General features: G+C 44.3%; 1 protein-coding gene across 2 annotated transcripts in view; it reads right to left on the bottom strand.

The window, feature by feature from the left end:
- Positions 1–18,566, bottom strand: part of TCF7L1 (transcription factor 7 like 1) — a 153,629-nt gene that overhangs the window by 13,122 nt on the left and 121,941 nt on the right. For both annotated transcript variants that reach the window (XM_077134763.1, XM_077134764.1), the window contains one exon: positions 8,516–8,599. In XM_077134763.1, the coding sequence (XP_076990878.1) occupies positions 8,516–8,599 (84 nt within the window). The remainder of the gene's footprint in view (positions 1–8,515; positions 8,600–18,566) is intronic.

The raw sequence follows: 18,566 nt of genomic DNA, 5'->3' as shown, positions 1-18,566 counted from the left end.
CCCATGGCACAAAGCTGCTTTATATGAAGATTAACGATCTTGGAGAGAGAAGATCTCAGAGAGGCTTAACCTCAATAGTGGAAACAGATGGAAACCCGAAAGTGGAAAGTCATCCATGTTGGCTAAACCTAGTGGGTGAAAGTTTGATGAGAAACATGACATTTACGTAGCTTCAAAGTCTCTCCCTATGAAGCGCTTATTAATTACAAAGCAAACACCAGTCACTCAACAGTGGAGGCGCACAGCAGACCTCACTTAACTGGGTGATTGAGGCACACAACCCCAGTGTTGGACAGATGGACACCATGGGCTTCCTGAGGGGAGGAACCAAGAAAGGTAAAACCTCAGTTGAGTGGAATTCTGGCCAAAAATGCACAACCTCAAACTCACCCAAATGGAAGGACATTTGACAAGTACTTGGCCTTCACAAGAAGACGCCTTCTCAAAAAGCAACAAGATCAGGAAAGTCAAGAGGAAGACTAAGCGACTCTGCTAGATTAAATGATACTAAAGAGACATGACAACGAAACACAATGCAGGATCCTGGAATGAAATCCAGGAAAAAAACAAAACATATAATGGATATTATTAGAACACTAGCCCAAAATTTCAATATGGATTGTGGATTAGGTAATAATAATATGAATTATATGATAATACGAAATGCTTTTGTTCTTAGGAAATTCATCTTAAGTATGTAAGGGATAAGGATATAATGTCTCTAACTTACTCTCAAATTGTTCAGGAAAAAAAAAGAGACAGGGAAAGAGAGACAGAAAGGGAGAAAGAGGAGTATCAAGTACAGGGGATGAAATTGGTAAATCTGGATAAAGGGGGTATGGGAGTTCCTCGTTTATTCTTATAACTTTTCTGAAAGTTTAAAATTAAACCTAGAGGGGGTGAGAGGGTGGTTCAGTGGTAGAAGTCTCGCCTGCCATGTGGGAGACCAGGTTTGATTCCCAGCCCATGCACTTCCCCAAAAAACAAACCAACCAACAAAATAAACAAACAAACAAAAATTCAACAAATGGTGCTGCAATAATGGGATACTCACATGGATAAAGAATGAAATGGGACCCTGCCAGACAGCATACAATTAAAAAAAAATTAAACCTAGAGAAAGTGAACGGTGTGTAATGAGAACTGAAGTGAGTACTGGAGGAAGTTCAGAGCTATGTTATGAATTTTGGAGTTTTCTGATCTACACCAGTATACTGGTGAGAAGATGGGAGAAACTATATTCAATTTTAAAAGGGCAACCCCAATAAATAAAGGGACTGGTATGCTAGGGAAAGCTGGGGCAGGGGACAGCCAGTTTCTGGGCACTCACCTCACACGAAGCTCTTTAATTTGCTTTTGTAAGTGACCCAGTGATTAACCCTAAAAGAGGGTGTTGACTATTTTCAGTGTAGATAATGCCCCTGGGCAAGTGGTTCATAAAGTGGTATTCCAGGACCTGGAACATCAGGATCTAACAAATGCAGATTCTCAGGCCCAAACCAGGCCTCTGGAGTCAGATTCTGGGGAGGGGTGCTCAAGCAATCTATGTCTTAGGGGGCCCTCTCAGTACATCCAATGGCTGCTGAAATTTGAGAACCACTGTTCTAGAAATGGTTCTCACCTTGGCTGCAAAGATGGATCACCTGGAGAGCTTTTAAAACACCCAATGCCTGGCCATGCCCAAATTACATCAGACAATGGGTGGGCGATGCAGCAGTCCTTGTGCCAAGAAGCCCTGTGGGTGAAACAGATGCCTGCCAGGGAACCACAGCCCCGACCAAGATTGCCCAGTAAAATGCAGCCAGCATCTAGAGGACCTCAGCAGGGTCTTTCTGATATAAGAACAGAGGATAACTGAGAGACATTCCAATCTTGCTCCTCCGAAGGATGCTGTAATATGACAAAAAGTAATCGGCCAATATGAGATTGTTCACACTAGCAAGCATAATTTACCTCTGTTTAGAGAGTGGGTTCAGCAAAGGATTCTAAATGCTAAATAAGATCAGCAGGTCAGGAGGCAGCCATGTGTGATGAATTTTATTCTTTATTCATAATTGGTCCTTTTCTCCCTTGTCCTATTGATATTATTAGGTTTGCTTGTGTGACTTGCTTTGGCCAATGGAATATAAGTAGACTTGAATTACCAGAAAGTTTAAATGCCTCTACCCTATATCTTGAAATGGGCATAGTCTGAGCAGCCACTGTATAAAATGGGGGACAGGTGAAGGAAACTTAACCTAATCCTAGCTTAAAAGCAAGCCACTCGCTCCTCAGAAAACTAAATATTGAGTTGCCCTATGACCCAGCAATTCTACCACTCAAGATGTATCCAGAAGATCTGAAAAACAGGATGCAAACAGACATTTGCACACCAATGTTCACAATGGTATTATTCCCAATTAACAAAAGATGAAAATAAGCTAAGTATCCATCAACAGATGAGTGAATAAACAAAATGTGGTGTATACATATGACGGAGTATTATTCAGCAGTAAGTAGCAACGAAGTCCTAAAGCATGTGTACATAGATGAAACCTGAGGATATAATGCTGAGTGAAATAAGTCACACACAAAAGGACAAATATTGTATGATTTCACTAATATGAACTAATTAGAATGTACAAACTCATAGTCATAAAACTTAGACTGCAGGGTACCAAGAGACAGAATGAGACTATTAAATGGGGAGTGGTTGCCTAATATAAATGGACTTTTTTTATTTTTTTTATTTTTTTTATTTTTTATTAACGGAAAAAAAAAAAAAGAAGTTAACACAACATTTAGAAATCATACCATTCTACATATGCACTCAGTAATTCTTAACATCATCACATAGATGCATGATCATTGTTTCTTAGTACATTTGCATCGGTTTAGAGGAACTAGCAACACAACAGAAAAAGATATAAAATGTTAATATAAAGAAAAGAAATAAAAGTAGTAGTAATAGTAAGAAACAACAACAACAAACAAACCAACAAGCAAACAAAAACAAAAAAAAACCCTATAGCTCAGATGCAGCTTCATTCAGTATTTTAACATGATTACTTTACAATTAGGTATTATTGTGCTGTCCATTTTTGAGTTTTTGTATCTAGTCCTGTTGCACAGTCTGTATCCCTTCAGCTTCAATTACCCATTGTCTTACCCTGTTTCTAACTCCTGCTGAACTCTGTTACCAATGACATATTTCAAGTTTATTCTCGAATGTCTGTTCACATCAGTGGGACCATACAGTATTTGTCCTTTAGTTTTTGGCTGGATTCACTCAGCATAATATTCTCTAGGTCCATCCATGTTATTACATGGTTCATAAGTTTATCTTGTCTTAAAGCTGCATAATATTCCATCGTATGTATATACCACAGTTTGTTTAGCCACTCTTCTGTAAATGGACTTTTTAATGAGGTTAAACTTAAATGTTTGGAAATGGATAGAGGCAATAGTAGCTTGTTATTGGGATTACAAGTAATAGGGCTGAATTGTAGGTGAATATGGTTGAAAGGGGTTGTTTAAAGTCACTCACCAGAAGCAAAGTTGAGGTTAAAATATGGACTGAATAACATAGTGAAATCTCGTGGTGGATAATATCTGTGATCAACACTACAAATATAAATAAGTTCTTTCATGAACCAGAACAATGTACGACACTTACACAAAAAGTTAATAATAGAGCGATAAACCAGGGAAAAGCACCTATTATAAACTACCGACTATAGTTAACAGTAATATCTTAATATTCTTTCACCAACAGTAACAAATGTACCACATCAATACTAGGGGTCAATAATTGGGGGGCATGGGGGTAATGGGATGTTCTGAGTTTTCTTCTTCTTCTTTTTTTTTTTTTTTTACATCTATTTGTTATTTTTCTTTTTGGAGTAATGAAAATGTTCTAAAGTTCATAGTGATGATTGCACAACTAGGTGATGACACTGTGAGAGCACTGACTATACTTTGGATGGATCATATGGTATGGGAATATATCTCAATAATATTTGCAGTAAAAAAAAAGAAAGCCACTCCAGCTGACCTATGATGTATAGAGGAGGAAAAGAAAACTGTTTGTTGTTGTAAGCCCCAGGATTTTGTTTGCTACACGGCATTATCAAAGAAATCACTGATTGAACACATAAAGTGTATGTGATGGTTTGAAGCTGTATGTATCCCCAGAAAAGATGATGCTCTTAAAGCTAATCCATTCCTATGGGTGCAGACCTATTGTGGGTGTGACCTTTTGATGAGCTTATTTCAACAGGTGGGTCTTAAACCTCTTATTGGAGTCTTTTATATAAGCAGCTGACAGAAGGACTCACACGGGAGCTCTGGAAGAGGGCCACAGATGGAGCAGCCAGAAGCAAAAAGCAACGAAACCGGAACCCGTGAAAAAAGGACAAGCAGATGTCACAGTGTGCCTTGTCAAGTGACAGGAGATTTCTGGATTGCCAGCAGCCTTTCTTCAGGAAGAAGGTATTGTCCTGTTGATGCCTTGTTTTAGACATTTTCACAGCCTCAGAATTGTACTTGGAAGCTAATAAATCCCCATCATTAAAAGCCAGTCCATTTCTGGTATATTGCATTTCAGCTACTTTAGCAAACTTAAACAGTATAAAAATATTTTTTGAGAAATAAAGGAAGTTTAAAGAACTTGCTTTGTAAGATTAATTTCATAATTTTTCATTTTATTTTTCTCTCGAATAAACATGACAGGGAGCTTAAATCACTGTACCATCCTACATCTCTACTTCCCAGGAGCAGCCATCCATTTAAATCTTTCCAGTCCTTTTTTTTTTTTTTGCTTTTAAATACTTTATAGATATGAAAAGTAAAATTAAAAAGACTGACAATACCAAATGTTGGCAGGGATATGAAGCAACTGAAACTTGTATATAATCCTGCCCAGTGGGAATGTAAAATCATCAACCACTTTGGAAAACAGTTTGGCAGTTGCTTATAAAATAATTTCACTCTGAGGTATTTACCCAAGAGAAATGAAAACTTATGTTCACCCCCAAACCTATATGTGAATATTTATAGCAGCTTTTAATAATTGTCAAAAACTGGAAACAACCCAAACATGCTTCAACTGGTGAATGGATAAACAAACTGTAGCACATCCATATAATGGGATACTACACTTGGCAGCAAAAAGTAACAAGCCATCGAGACGGGTAACAGTGTGGATGGATTTCAAAGGCATTTTGAAAGAAGCCAGACTCCAAAGGTTACATATTGCATGATTTCATTCATATGACATTCTGGAAACAGCAGAACTGTAGGGACAGAAAACAGATCAGTGGTTGTGTCAGGGTTTCAGGGTGTGTGTGTGGGGGGGGGGGCGGGGGGGTGGATGAAAAAAGGATACAGGAATTTTGCCGGGAAATGGAACTGTTCTGTATTTTGATTGTGGTGAAGACATGACCGTAGTAGGTTTTCAAAACTCAGAATTATATACTTGGGTAAATGTAACTGCATGTAAATTATGCCTTAGTTTAAAAAAAAAGAAAAAAGTGTACATTACACAAAGATGCATGTATAAGGAAGTTCACTTTAGCACAAAAATGGGAAACAATCCATGCCCATCAATTAAAAACCATTAAAATAAAAGGCCACTAAGGAGAAAGGTGGCAGAGTTTCAAAGCTAGTAGATGTCTGTGCCTTTGCCCTGCCCTCATATTGATTTATTCTCCACACCTCCCTCCACCGCTGATCCTTATTCTCTATGTCCTGTATGTCCTTGGGTTCTCAATGTACAGCCTAACTATTGAAATTTATACTAGAGAAAAAAAATTACCCTGGAAATTTGACCACACTCCAAAAGAGAGGAAGGTGATGGTGGTGGTGGTAATGGTTGTTGTTGTTGTTGGTGATGGTGACAGTGGTGATAGTGATGGCGGTGATGGCGATGGTGACGGTGTTGATGGTGGTGGTGGCAGTGATGGTGGTGATGGTGACGGTGAAAGTGATGGCGGTGATGGTGTTGATGGTGGTGGTGATGGTGACAGTGGTGATAGTGATGGCGGTGATGGCGATGGTGACGGTGTTGATGGTGGTGGTGGTAGTGATGGTGGTGGTGGTGACGGTGAAAGTGATGGCGGTGATGGTGTTGATGGTGTTGGTGGTAGCGATGGTGACAGTGGTGATAGTGATGGCGGTGATGGCGATGGTGACGGTGTTGATGGTGGTGGTGGTAATGATGGTGGTGATGGTGATGGTGGTGGTGGTGAAAGTGATGGCGTTGATGGTGTTGGTGGTAGCGATGGTGGTGGTATGATGGCAGTGATGGTGGTGGTGACGGTGGTAGTGATGGCAGTGATGGTGGTGGCGATGGTAACAATAATAGTGGTGATATTGGAAAGCTAACAGTCATTGAGGGTGTGCTCTGAATTAGGCATTGTTCTAAACTCATCACACACACTCTTTTTTTCCCACAACTCTGTGAGGCCAGTCTTCTTCTAATTCTTATTTTACAGATAGGGAAGCTGAGGCAAAGATAGCTGAGGTAATTTGCCCGAAGCTGCAGAAATCAAAGGAGGTGGAGCTAGGATTCAAACATACTGTAGTACACAGACTGTAGTACACAGTCTACAACACAGACATCCTCCTCCCCAGCTATCTTAGGTTTTGCTCCTGCAATACACACCTGTCTCAGAAGTTGGAAAGGGATGACCTGACTCTAAGATGGAAAATGTTCTTCTCTCAATTTTTAGAATTTCAAGTTAATTTTAAGGTTTTCTCCCATAAATGTTTCTTAAGTATTTGATACCTGTTTCTGGTTTTCTATATGAAAATACAGAGTATGATAATGCCGAATGTACTACAAAATTGCCCTTTACTATCTACAATGTATCATCAGCAGTTCATGCTTCTCTGCCCTCAGACAAAATAAGGAGCCCCCTCTCCACCTCAATGCTGAATTATTGTTTCCAGAGCACACATTTGCAATGGTTGGATGCTTCTTTGGCATTTGCAACTATGGATGCAGAACCTTGCTGAGAGTTTAGGGATTTCATATATTTTTATGTCACGGACACAAAGACAAGTAATGATGAGTAGCTAACTTATATGGGTTAAAGAGTCTAGAAAGAAAATGGATATCTAGAGAGGAGAAAAAACTGAGGAGAAATATATTACTACAGTATCATGGAAGCGATTAACTGAGAGTTCTAGTAAGCAGAAGGTAGTAAATACTGTTAGATGCCACCTGTGCTGAGAAAAGGAAAAATGATTAGAGTCAGTTTTTAGATGGCAATTGGAAAGCTGAGCCAGGCTGCAACAGGAGAATAAATGATGTGGGGAAGGAGGTGGGAGATACAGTTCTTTGTGAGAAGTTGGGTGGTGGCCATTGGAAGGGAAATGGGATAATACTCCCAGGAGAAAGAAGGCGGACACAGGGTTTTCATTTTCTTTTTCAGAGGTGGATTGTTTGTTCAACAGGAAGGGTGGGAAACTCACCGCATGCTTGTTAGTGAGGCTGGAGATTCGAGACTATCAGCAGAGATGGCTGATGCAGAGAGAAGGGAAGACAGAGGGCTTGGCTCTCCGGGATAGGTGGGAGTGGGCCAGGGGATGGCACAGGCTGGGTGGGAGGCAGGCAGAGATGGGAAGCAGTTAAGGGGATGGCTGTGCTGGGAGAGGGGACACCCTGGCTCCTACAGGATGGACGTGGGTGGCACCTTCTGAACCCACCACTAGAGGGCACCTGGCCCTCATGCTCGGCCTGCCCCAAGAAAGGGTACTCTGGTCAATGGACTGCTTGGGACCTGGTGACAGGCCACAGAACCGACTTCCAGATGTGTGCGCAGATGGTTCTGCCGCTTGCTGTTCCTTACAGCGTCACTCAGCCCCTCCTAGAGAACTGGGTGAAACAACAATCCCTGTCCGCGAGAACCACATGTGACATCACTTTGTAAACTACCCAGGGTTCTGTCGCTGTAAGCCGGGGGCACGACTACTAGAAATCACACAGGCTCATGGCGCCATTATTCACTTCTCTAGCTATATCTTCTTTCTCCTCAACTGGACTGCTTTTTATGAACAAGGACTATCAGGATATCAAATCAGATGAAGTAGTCCACCTAGGATTTGCTTTAATACAACCCAGTGTGTGAGGAGAGTAGTACGGGGAAGGGGACATGGGGGTTGACTACAAAGTTCTATTTTTTGCATACATTGGAAACTTTCATAATGTAGTTTTAAAAAAGATACTGCATCCCCCATGCTCACTCATGGAGAATTCACAATGTCTCTCCTGGATTTGGAGAAGGATTGGGGGAAGAGAGGAGGCAATAACAATTAAGCGACATTGAAGGTGAGGTCCCTGGATGGTATGTGTGTTTGTGTTGAGGTGTAAGGGACAAGGATGTGTACAGGTAACATGTATTAACTAAGTGTCAAGCCCTTGGCCCCTGGCCCCCTCACATGTAGGAGAACACTGTCAGATGCCACTGGTTTCAGGGAAGGTGGAAGGAAGCACTAACCCAGGCCAAGATGAGTTTGGGTGAAACAGACTTACCAAGTGAGCTGGGGACGGTGACCTTGTGTCCTTGACTGTGGCACTGGAGGGGACGTCGAGAAGGGGCCATTTCATCTGCAGGTACTACACGGGAAAGAACACACAAAGCAGCTGGTGAGATGAGGCCTCGTGTGCATGAAGAAATGGAAAGAAGAGCTTTGCATGGGGCTACCAGTGGTTCAAAGGGACCCACTATTTTAAGTCTACCAGCTCTGTACTGGGGTCAAATTCTAAGTAATTATAATAGGTCAGAGCATAGATTTATAATCACTACTAACACCCCACCCCCCTCTGCCATTTTGAGAGGACCAAAGGCCAACCAAGTCAGACTTTAAATGGGGGGGAGAACTGAAACATCGCAACATAATTGGTCGAAGTAGTCAAAGAACCTAGTTGCAAGACACAAGTTATTTCTCCTCTCCTCCAGGTACACACAGGGAGTTAGAGAGCAAAGCTTCCCAGGGTAATCACGCCCAATTCATTTCCATCTCATACAGCATCACACACACAGTGCTCCCTAACAAACAGGCTCTCCAGAAGCAGCTGAAAAAAATGATGGACTAAAAACCATCTGCCTGACACGCACAGGGTGGCGGGCAACATTTAGCCATTCTCAAGGATCCTGAACTTATATCATTATAGCATTCTCAGTCTTGAAAAGATGATCTAGTACCCCACCTTCTCCCATGTGCTCTTGCAAAAAAAAGCCCCAAGCCAACCCTAAACAAAGAGTAAATGACCAATCCAACTACACACTCACATTCTTTAAATCAAAAGTCTCCCCTCAGTCCTAGCATGGCAGCATTTGGAAGGCATTTGGAAGGGAGTGGAGAGACAGAGAGGCAGCATTGGAAAGAGCCTGCCTGGACTCTGGGATCCAGATCCTCCCTCTGCCTATGCCCAGGCCACGTGACCCTGGACAAGTGACTTGACCTTGAGCCTTAATTTCCTCATCCGTAAGGCTAGGCTATTACCATGAACTTCACCAGTTGTTAGAAGGAGTAGGGATTTCTCACATGGGAATCAGCTGATAAATGGCAGCTGTCATTTTCAAAAACTAATCAGTCTTTGCTAGGAGCAAAGGCTCATTTATTGTCTTAGGGTCAACACTGATGTGGTGTTGGCAGCAAACCAGGTACGTAGCTTCCTAAGAGGTCTTTTTTTTGAGAATTCTGCTGGAGAATTCTGCAGAATTCTTTTCTGGAGCAGTTCTAAGTTTATAGAAAAATCACACAGGTATAGAGTTCCAATATACCTCTTCCCTCTACCACCCCCCACAACTTTCTCTGTTAACATTTTGCATTATGTGTTGCACATCTGTTACAACTGATGAATCAATATAACGTTATCATTCATTAAAGTCCATTGTTCACATTAGGCTTCACTCTTCATGCTGTATAGTTCTAGGAGGTTGTTTTTTTTTGAAAACGATCATAACATATAAAAAACATAAAATTTCCCATTTTAACCACTTTCAATTATTCAGTTCAGTGGTGTTAATTGTACTCACAATGTTGTGCTATTGTCATTACCAAAATTTTTTCCATCACCCCTCAATACAGAGAAATTCTGCACCAACCAAGCAACAACTCCCCTTTCCCCACCCTGTTCCTGGTTTCCTTTCATTTACTTTCTGTCCCTATGAATTTGATATTCTAGTTATTTCATATGTGAGATCCTACAATATTTGTACTTTTGTGTCTGGCTTATTTTTTTGCAACATGATGTCTTCGAAGTTATTCCATTTTGCAGCATGTGTCAGAACTTTATTCCTTTTGATGACTGAATGATCGTCCATTGTATGTATGTGCCAGTTTGTTGATCCATTCATCTGTTGATGAACACTTGAGTCGCTTCCACCTTTTGGCTATTGTGAATAATGCCATGATGAAATCTGGTATAGAGAATGTCTGACTCCCAGCTTTCAAATCTTTAGGGTAACTAGAAGTGGTTTGCCAGGTCATATTGTGGTTCTATGTTTGATTTCTGAGGAACTGCCAAAACTCTTTTCTACTGTGGCTGTATCACTTTACATTCCCACCAATAACTCATGAGTGTTCCTATTTCTCCTTATCCTTGGCCAACATTTTTTATTGTTTTAAAAATAACAGCCATTCTAATGGGTATGAAGTGATGTCTCATGGTTTTGATTTGAATTTCCCTAATGGCTACTGATGTTGAGCAAATTTTCATGTGCTTATTGGACCTTTACACTTCTTCTCTGGAGAAATAGCTATTCAAGTCTTTTGCCCATTTTTTAATTGATTTGTCATTTTGTTGTTGTTGTTGTTGAATGGTAGTAGTTCTTTATATATTCTGGATATTAAACTCTTATCAAATACATAGTTTCCAAATATTTCCCATTTTATAGGTTGTTTTTTAACTTTCTTGATAATGTCCTTTGTTTGATGAACAAAAGTTTTCAATTTTGATGAAGTTGAGTCTTGCAGAATTCTTGAGATTCCTTTGAGAATTATAAAAGCTCTTGTAGGAAGTGGAAGCTCCAGGAAGAGCTTCACAGAAAGATAGAATTAAGTATTTCAATCAATCTTAGTGCTGCTTTCCATTCAATTTCAGGGAAAACAACAACAACCATGATTTGGGCCTCTGTGCAGGGGTAGGGAAAGTAGGGTGTGCAGTATCCCAGGAGCCCCCCCCCCCCCACCTTCTCCAACCACAAGAAGCCTGGGCTGAGAGGGCAAAGGTTAGGTGTGTCCATATAGGAATGACAACTCAAGGGCATATCCTCTAAGTGCCGAGTGCTACAGAAAGCAAGAGGGTTGGGCCAAGGAGGCTGTAGGAGACAGGAGTGAAGTGGGGATTCAATGAATAAAATGGTCTTTTCATTCTAGGTTCTCTGGCACCCTGTACTCCCATGACCCCCATACTGAGTCTCATCTTTGCCCCACCCTCTGCTGACCCTACCCTGCCCTCGCTGACCGTATCTCCCCCACCACTTTCCACCCTTACCTATCTCTTTCCCTACTCAGAGCATCGACTTCCTAGACGAATTAACTGGGATTTAAATGCCTTTGGCAAGATAAAAGCACTTGACCGACATTGGTCATAGTCAAAATGCATTTCTTCAGTGAATAACAGTACTCGTGTTACATTTGCAGTTTTCAAAGCATTTTTACCCATGGAACCCAGTATCATCTTCACACCAGCCCTGCAAGTAGGGCTCGCTATCCCAAATTTTCAGATCACTAAATGGAGGCAAGTGCAGGCTAAGTGTCTGACCAACTTTATCTATGAGAGAAGGAGCAGGAGCCTAGTTCTCTTCATTTCAAATCCCACACTTGTCACTATACCATGTGCCTTAGTTTCCAGGCGGCTACAAGTACCACACAATGAGTTTTGGCTGGAACAACAGGAATGTCTTGGCTCATGGCTTCAGAAGCTGGAGGCTGGCTCCCTCCAAGGAATGGAAGACTTCTTATTGGCTGACAATCCTTGGATTCCTTGGCTTTCCTGTTACATAGCGATGTCCTCTCCTATCTCTTCTGGGTTCCTGCTGATTTCCAGCTTCTCCCATGGCTTTCTCTTTATAAGGTCTCCAGCAATAGGATTGAGACCCATCCTGATGCAGATGGCCACACCTTAACTAAAAGTAACATCTTCAAAAGGTCTTATTTACAAGTCCACACCCACGGGAATGGGATTAAGATTAGGAATGTATTTTTTCTAGAGTACATGACTCAACCTAAAGTTTTTCCTAATACTACCATTTTGAGCACTTACTCTGCCCCCCAACTTTTCTATGCTTTGATGGATTTTCACTCTCCTTTTCTAAATTGCCCAGGACCAGCCACCCAGAAGCTGAATGAATACATATGCATTGATGCTTTCCTGCAGGGACACCTGGGGTGGTCAGAGTTTACTCTTGAGTGCTACACATCACACTCTTGTTTCTCCTGAAGCAGCAATAAGTAGCACATTTCTATTAGGTTTTTAAAGTTCACCTGCAGCATCCTGGCCTTTACCTATGAGCTGCCAGCAGTGGCCCCTCTCTTGCTCAGCTTTAACAACCAAAAATGATTCCTGACTTTGCCAACTGTCTCTTGAGGTGGTAGCGGTGGTGGTGGGGGAACAAAATTGCCTCTAGTTGAAAACAACCGGTCTGGGGCAAGGGAACTGGTACCCAGTTTCAAGAGGGTTTATTTGCCTTGATACGGGGGTTATGCAGGCACAAATATGTATGCAGACAAACACGTACATGCCAAGCAAGGGCTGTGAATGAGAATACTAGAATTTTTGTTGCTTACCAAGTGACTGGTGCTCTACTGCCCTAATAAGATGCCTTGGGCTTGTGGTGGGAGAAGACCCCAGCCCTCCTTGGGGGTCACTTTTACTCTCCGGTTCTAATTGAGCCCTGGGAGCTGGGCAGGCGGATAAGAATCGGTAGCCCTGTTTACCACCCAAGTCTGGGCCCTTAAGGTTATGCCGGACAGCATGGGAAGAGGGCAGAGGGGAAAGAAGGGTGTTTCTGGGAAGAGTGTGGCTCTCTCCCCAGCCCCCCTACTCCAGCCTCTCCCAGGGAGGTTGGAGGAGTGGGGGGTTAGGGAGCATGCCTCTGTGCAGAGATGGGCTCCTTCTGGGAGGTAGGAAAGGGAGGATTATCACTTCCTCTTTTCTACTTTTCTTTTTTGTGATTTTAAAATAAATGATGGGGGTGGGGACCTGTAATACTTGGGGGACCCCTGCAGCTTAGCCATGGAAGGCCTCTGAATTGCAGATTCTGAGCAAAGAAGTACTCACAAAGGGGGACTGAGCTGCCCAGTATTGAGGCCACAGGAGCCAGCGACACCCCTGTAATCCTCTCCACGGCAGTCCCCGGAAGTCTGGGGATGGCAGGACAGTGGTGAATTTCTCAGTCAGGTGCCACCCAGCATTCCCTGGGGAAAAGGCTGGTGTTGACTGTAACATTCCTACGGGGTTGTCTTCTGGGGAAAACCACTGGGCAGGTGGAGCACGTCCTCGGGGACCAGGCATTGCTTGTCCAGTCACCCCCAGGAGAATATGAGATGACTGAGCCCGTAGATGGTGTGTGTGTGGGGGGGATTGAAACTGCTGCTTTCCCCAGCTCCAGTCCAGGCTTATGCAAGAGGCTGCACAAGGCCAAGCCAAGCTCCTGAGCAACCTGGCCTGGCTGTGGCCTCTTGTGAAGACGTGTCACAGATAGTCCAGCTACCTGCCCTTCTGGGGGTGGGGGGCACTGGGATGTAAAACTTTGCACCCCTGGGGCATTGATGCAGTGGTTGGCCATGCTACTAAGGGAGTGGTCCCTACAGGGTAAGCTTCTTCTCCTGATACTCCAAAAACAAAAACAAAAAACAAACAAAAACAAAAGAAACCAAACCCAAATAGCAAGTAGTATCATCCTTGATTAACAGGCAGGGTCAACCGATGCATGTTCTTTACTGCTGAACTTCTCCCAGCCCTACACATGCTGCTGTGGGTTGCGAGTCTCTTGGAGGGGACAGACATGCAGTGTTTCTCAATCTCAGTGATCTGGGACACCCTTTTTGGGGGGACTGGGGTCCAGGGGCACCCTCGGGGGAAATGCTGTCCTGTGGCTCCCAGTTACCTAGTGAAGCTGTGCTTTAGACCACGTCTTTACCTTGGCACCGAAGGATACTTCTATTCCTATTTTTAAATTGTTTTCATTGGAACAGTTGTTGAATTCTCGGCAGAATGGCCACGTGGTTTCTCTTATTTGACTTATTCATGAGACGTGTTAGAGTAATAGATTTTCTGACCCGAGCTGGTGGTTTGCTCATTCTTGTACTATACTGCGGAATGCCAGTCAGTCATCAGTGTTTTAAGATTTCTACTCCGACGCGCTTAACAGTGAACAAAGTTTTTCTTTTTCTGTGGCATGTTTACCAGGTGTTGTCATCAGTGTCATTTTGGCTTCATTCGATCTTTTTCTTACATTCTGGGTGCTGCTCAGCTTCTTGCCGCACCCCCTCCCTGGGGCCCCCTCGAGTGAACACTGGCCAGGTGGGCCTTCTCTGCTGGACTCAGGCCTGGGGAAGGGTCCCCTGAAGGCTGCTCTCACCAGACAGCAGAGCCCCTCTCCCGCGGGAGACGGAGAGCCCGTCTTCCAGGATCTCTGCTTGGAGTCTGTACAGCAGATTAACTGCAGCTGTGCCCTGGAATTTCCCCAACATACAAATCTTCATGATGTAAAACAGCTGGGAGGAAATCCCAGCATGCCCCGTCGAGGCAGCCCTGCCAATGAGCTACGGGGATTAACCCTCCGAGTTCCACAAGTAGGACGAGCCCATCCCCCGGCCGTCCCCACCCTGCTCTGCGCTTGCTCTGGTGTGGACAGGACTCGGCAGTCACTTAGCCAGCGGCTTGGTTCTTGGTAAAGCCCACATTCTCCCTAGTCACAGAAAAGAGCCTGTCAGCAGGGGCCAGGCTGGAGAGGAAACAAAGGTTCATGTTACTCAGCACCAGTGGCCCCAAAAGGGGTGCAAAACAATTGGAAGCAAGAAGGAACAAGTCAGCTCCCAAACCTACCCAGGTGAGAGAGCTCCACCCCACAGAACCCCTCAGCCTCTCCTATAGGCCCTGGAGGAAGGGACGTGCCGGGTGCAGCAGGAGACCTTTGCATTTGCTCTGCAGTCTCGCTGGTTTTTATGCTTTGGCAGCAGATGCCAAGTCTTCCCCATTTAGGTGACCAGGACTCCCTGCTTCTCTGGCCACCCAATGGCCTGCCAATGGCATCTGGTGACCCGAGACAACGTCCCCTTTATTAGAGACAGAGGCTTCCCCAGATCCCCCCTCAGAAGAGTGCACCCAGAAATGCACGTTCTTAAACTCAATATGTTCCTGGTGGTGCGACCCCTTGTGAATAGGGCCTTGTGACCAGATAAGGCGTGGCCAAGGATAGTTCTAATCCTATTACTGAAGGTCTTAGAGGGAAGGCCATAGTGAGAGGCTAAAGCCACAGTTGGAGCAGTCAGAAGCTTAAAGGCCCATGGAACCCAAAAGGGAGAGGCCACCGCTGCATGTGCACCACCGTGTGATGGAGAAGCCCAGGACCAAGCATCTCCGGCAGCCAAGCCCCAGAACACCAGTCTTTGGAAGAAAGCATCGCCTTGATGAAGCCTTGATTTTGGACTTCTCCTAACCTCAAAAACTGTGAGCCAATAAATTTCCATTGCTTCATTAAGCCAACCTATTGCATGGTTATATATTTCCAGGTGAAGGTTGATGATAACCTAAACCCCCCAGGCAGACGTCTTTCCACCCAGACAGTGACAACGACATTGCAAGGCTATTTTAAACATGAACAATGGTGTTATAAATGAAAACTATGAAGATCTATCAATTTATCCTCATTCCCCATTCTGCCCCTTTTGAAGATGCAATCACTTCTCACAGGCCTACAAGAGATAAACCAGCCAAGCAGATCATTTGTCTGCTTGAAACCCTTCCCTGTTTCCTGGAATAAATCCCCCAACTCACCAGTAACCCAGTGCGAACCAAGTCTTCTGGCTTCACCCCTCAGTGCTTCTCCACCCAACACCAGCTGCATAAAAATTCTTGCTAAACTCTGAATGTGCTCATTACCCAGCTGGCCTCCCCACCCAGCATGGAATATCCTTTATGCCTGGGGAAACTCTAACCCTTTTTTCAAAACTCAATCCCAAGTTCCCGTTCCCAGACAACCCTTTCCTAGTTTCTCCAGGCAAGACAGTCACCCACACTAAGCAGTCGACTCCCGAGTGGGGAGACCAAAATGCTTTCCCAAAGGGGAAGAGAGTTTTAATTTTCAGAAGTCACTGAAAAAGGTAAAAGGAAAGCATTAGAGGAGCTGGTTCCCAAACAAGATGGATTAGACAAAATTCTAGGAGCAAAAACATTAAAAAAGAATAAGATTTACATCTTACCCCCCCACCTTTTGTTTCTAAATAAGAGTGGTTTCACCATTTGATTTTTGCTTTGTGGACGACACTAAATCCCCAACACAATCACCTTCCTTTTTTTTAACTCCAGTGTGGAAGGCTACCACCTTCCTTCTTGAGGTTTTGTTGATGGGTGAGCCTTTACAAATAAATTTAAGCAGTGAATTCCTAATACTCTAAAATAAGCTATTTTTAAATTTGGTGTGCCAGACATAATTTTATGTGGGAAAACTTATTGAGAACCCCATCTGTGTTTGACTTAGTGACCTCCTTCTTGCGAGCACCTGTCTCAGCACTTAGTCAACAAATATTTCTGGAGCCCTTTTCTGGGCACCAAACGTATTTCCTGACTACACAGTAAATTAAAAAATAAGAGTGAGGGGTGGGCCGCGGTGGCTCAGCGGGCAAAGTGCTTGCCTGCTATGCCGGAGGACCTCGGTTCGATTCCCGGCCCCAGCCCATGTAACAAAAACGGAAAAACAAAAAATACAATAAAGCAAGAAAATGTTTGGAAATGTTTCCCTTTCTTCCTTCCTTCCTTCCTTCTATCCTTCCTTCCTTCTCTCTGTCTTTCCTTTAAAAAAAAAAAAAAAAAAAAATAAGAGTGAGTTGGTTGGGTTTCAATTTCCCCATAAACATTCATTTTCCCCAAACAGTTCCCTTTCTTTCCTGCCCAACCCCAAACTATCCTCTCTACCTCCCATTTCAGAGATCCTGGCAATTTTGCTAACCAGACATGATCAAAGGTTTGTTTTTCAAAATGGGTCCCCCAATTTTCAGTAATGGAAGAAGAGAATACGGAAAGCTAAGGACCAGGGGTTCCAGTCTCCTACTAGCTTCTCTGGACTCGATCATACCACCTTTAAAACGGGAATATTTTACTGCATCATCCAGAAGGCAAGGGACCAGAGATGGCCTCCATGCTTTAAAAAATCCGAAGGATCTGTCTGTTCACACTGCTGCGATTTTTAGTGCACAAAGGTGCTTTAGAAAAGAGTTGGAACGCCTGGCTGAACCCACTTAAAGCAGCACCTGGGAGAGCTCTTCACCTCCCCAACCCTCTCCACTGTAAACGGGGGATCACAGCTCCCTACCTGCAGTGGATTATCTCAAATGCAGCAATCACTAGGGAGAGAACCAAGCACAGTGCTGGGCAAGATGGAAATATGGGTTAGTTGCTAAAGTTAAAGTTACTTTTGCTCAGGGCTCAAGGAAGAGCTCCCGTGCGGTTTGGACACCAACTCACCATGGGTGCCCCATGGGGAGAGTCTCTGCTCAGGGGTGAGGCAGAAGCCACACTGATCTGTTGTGGCCTTTGCCGGTGTCCCTGGTGTAAATACTCCCCATGGCCAACCTCACAAGCTAGGTGATCACTGGGGGTGGCATTGGGAAGAGGTGCCTACATGGGCCCAGGGCAATTGGCTCAGCAGCCAAGGGGGTGTTGGGACCTGCGCAGACCTACGGGGACTGCTGGCTGTGTCCATGGACGGCTGGAGGCTGACATGGAAGGTCCAGTGCTGGACCCCTGGCCTGGTCTTGTCCTTGGCAATGGCTTGCTCCTTTCAGCAGGATCAAGGGAGCTCAGGCCCCTATAGCACTGAGGGAATGGGGCCACTTGGGGGCTGGACTGCAAGGGGACTTCTGGGACAGAGCCCTGGGTTTGCAGATGGCTTTGGGGTCCCCATTTCCACCCTGGAGCTACAGGCCCCCAAGTCCCATAGGACCTTTCTGCATGCGCTGTGCTCTGGGCCTGGCAGTGAACACACCTAGAGAAAAGCTTCGTTGCTGGATCAGGCTTTGGCTGTCTGGTACCTCCTCCTTCTCCCTTCTGGTTTGCATCTTCTTAATTCTTTCGGTATTGTCAGCAGACCCCTCCCGACCTCCAACCCCCAGGTTAGGGCACTTGCCCTGGCCTCCACTGGGGTCAGAGTTCACGTCCTGCCCTCTACCTGTAGGCTTCTGCCCAAGCACAGCTTTTAGCTTCATCCTCTGGCCTGTGCCTATTCTAAACACCACCCTTTCCCTTCTGCCCCTACCCGTCCATCTGCCAGCGTCTTAGAGACGGGTCCATGCCATGCCATTCTGCACATTTCCACTGTGTGAAGGAGCATCACTTACTGAAGAGTCCCACG

The sequence above is a fragment of the Tamandua tetradactyla genome, chromosome 17 (assembly GCF_023851605.1).
Source record: "Tamandua tetradactyla isolate mTamTet1 chromosome 17, mTamTet1.pri, whole genome shotgun sequence".
NCBI lineage: Eukaryota > Metazoa > Chordata > Mammalia > Pilosa > Myrmecophagidae > Tamandua > Tamandua tetradactyla.
Note: the sequence above shows the minus strand (reverse complement) of the source record. Positions and strands in the feature narration are given on the sequence as shown.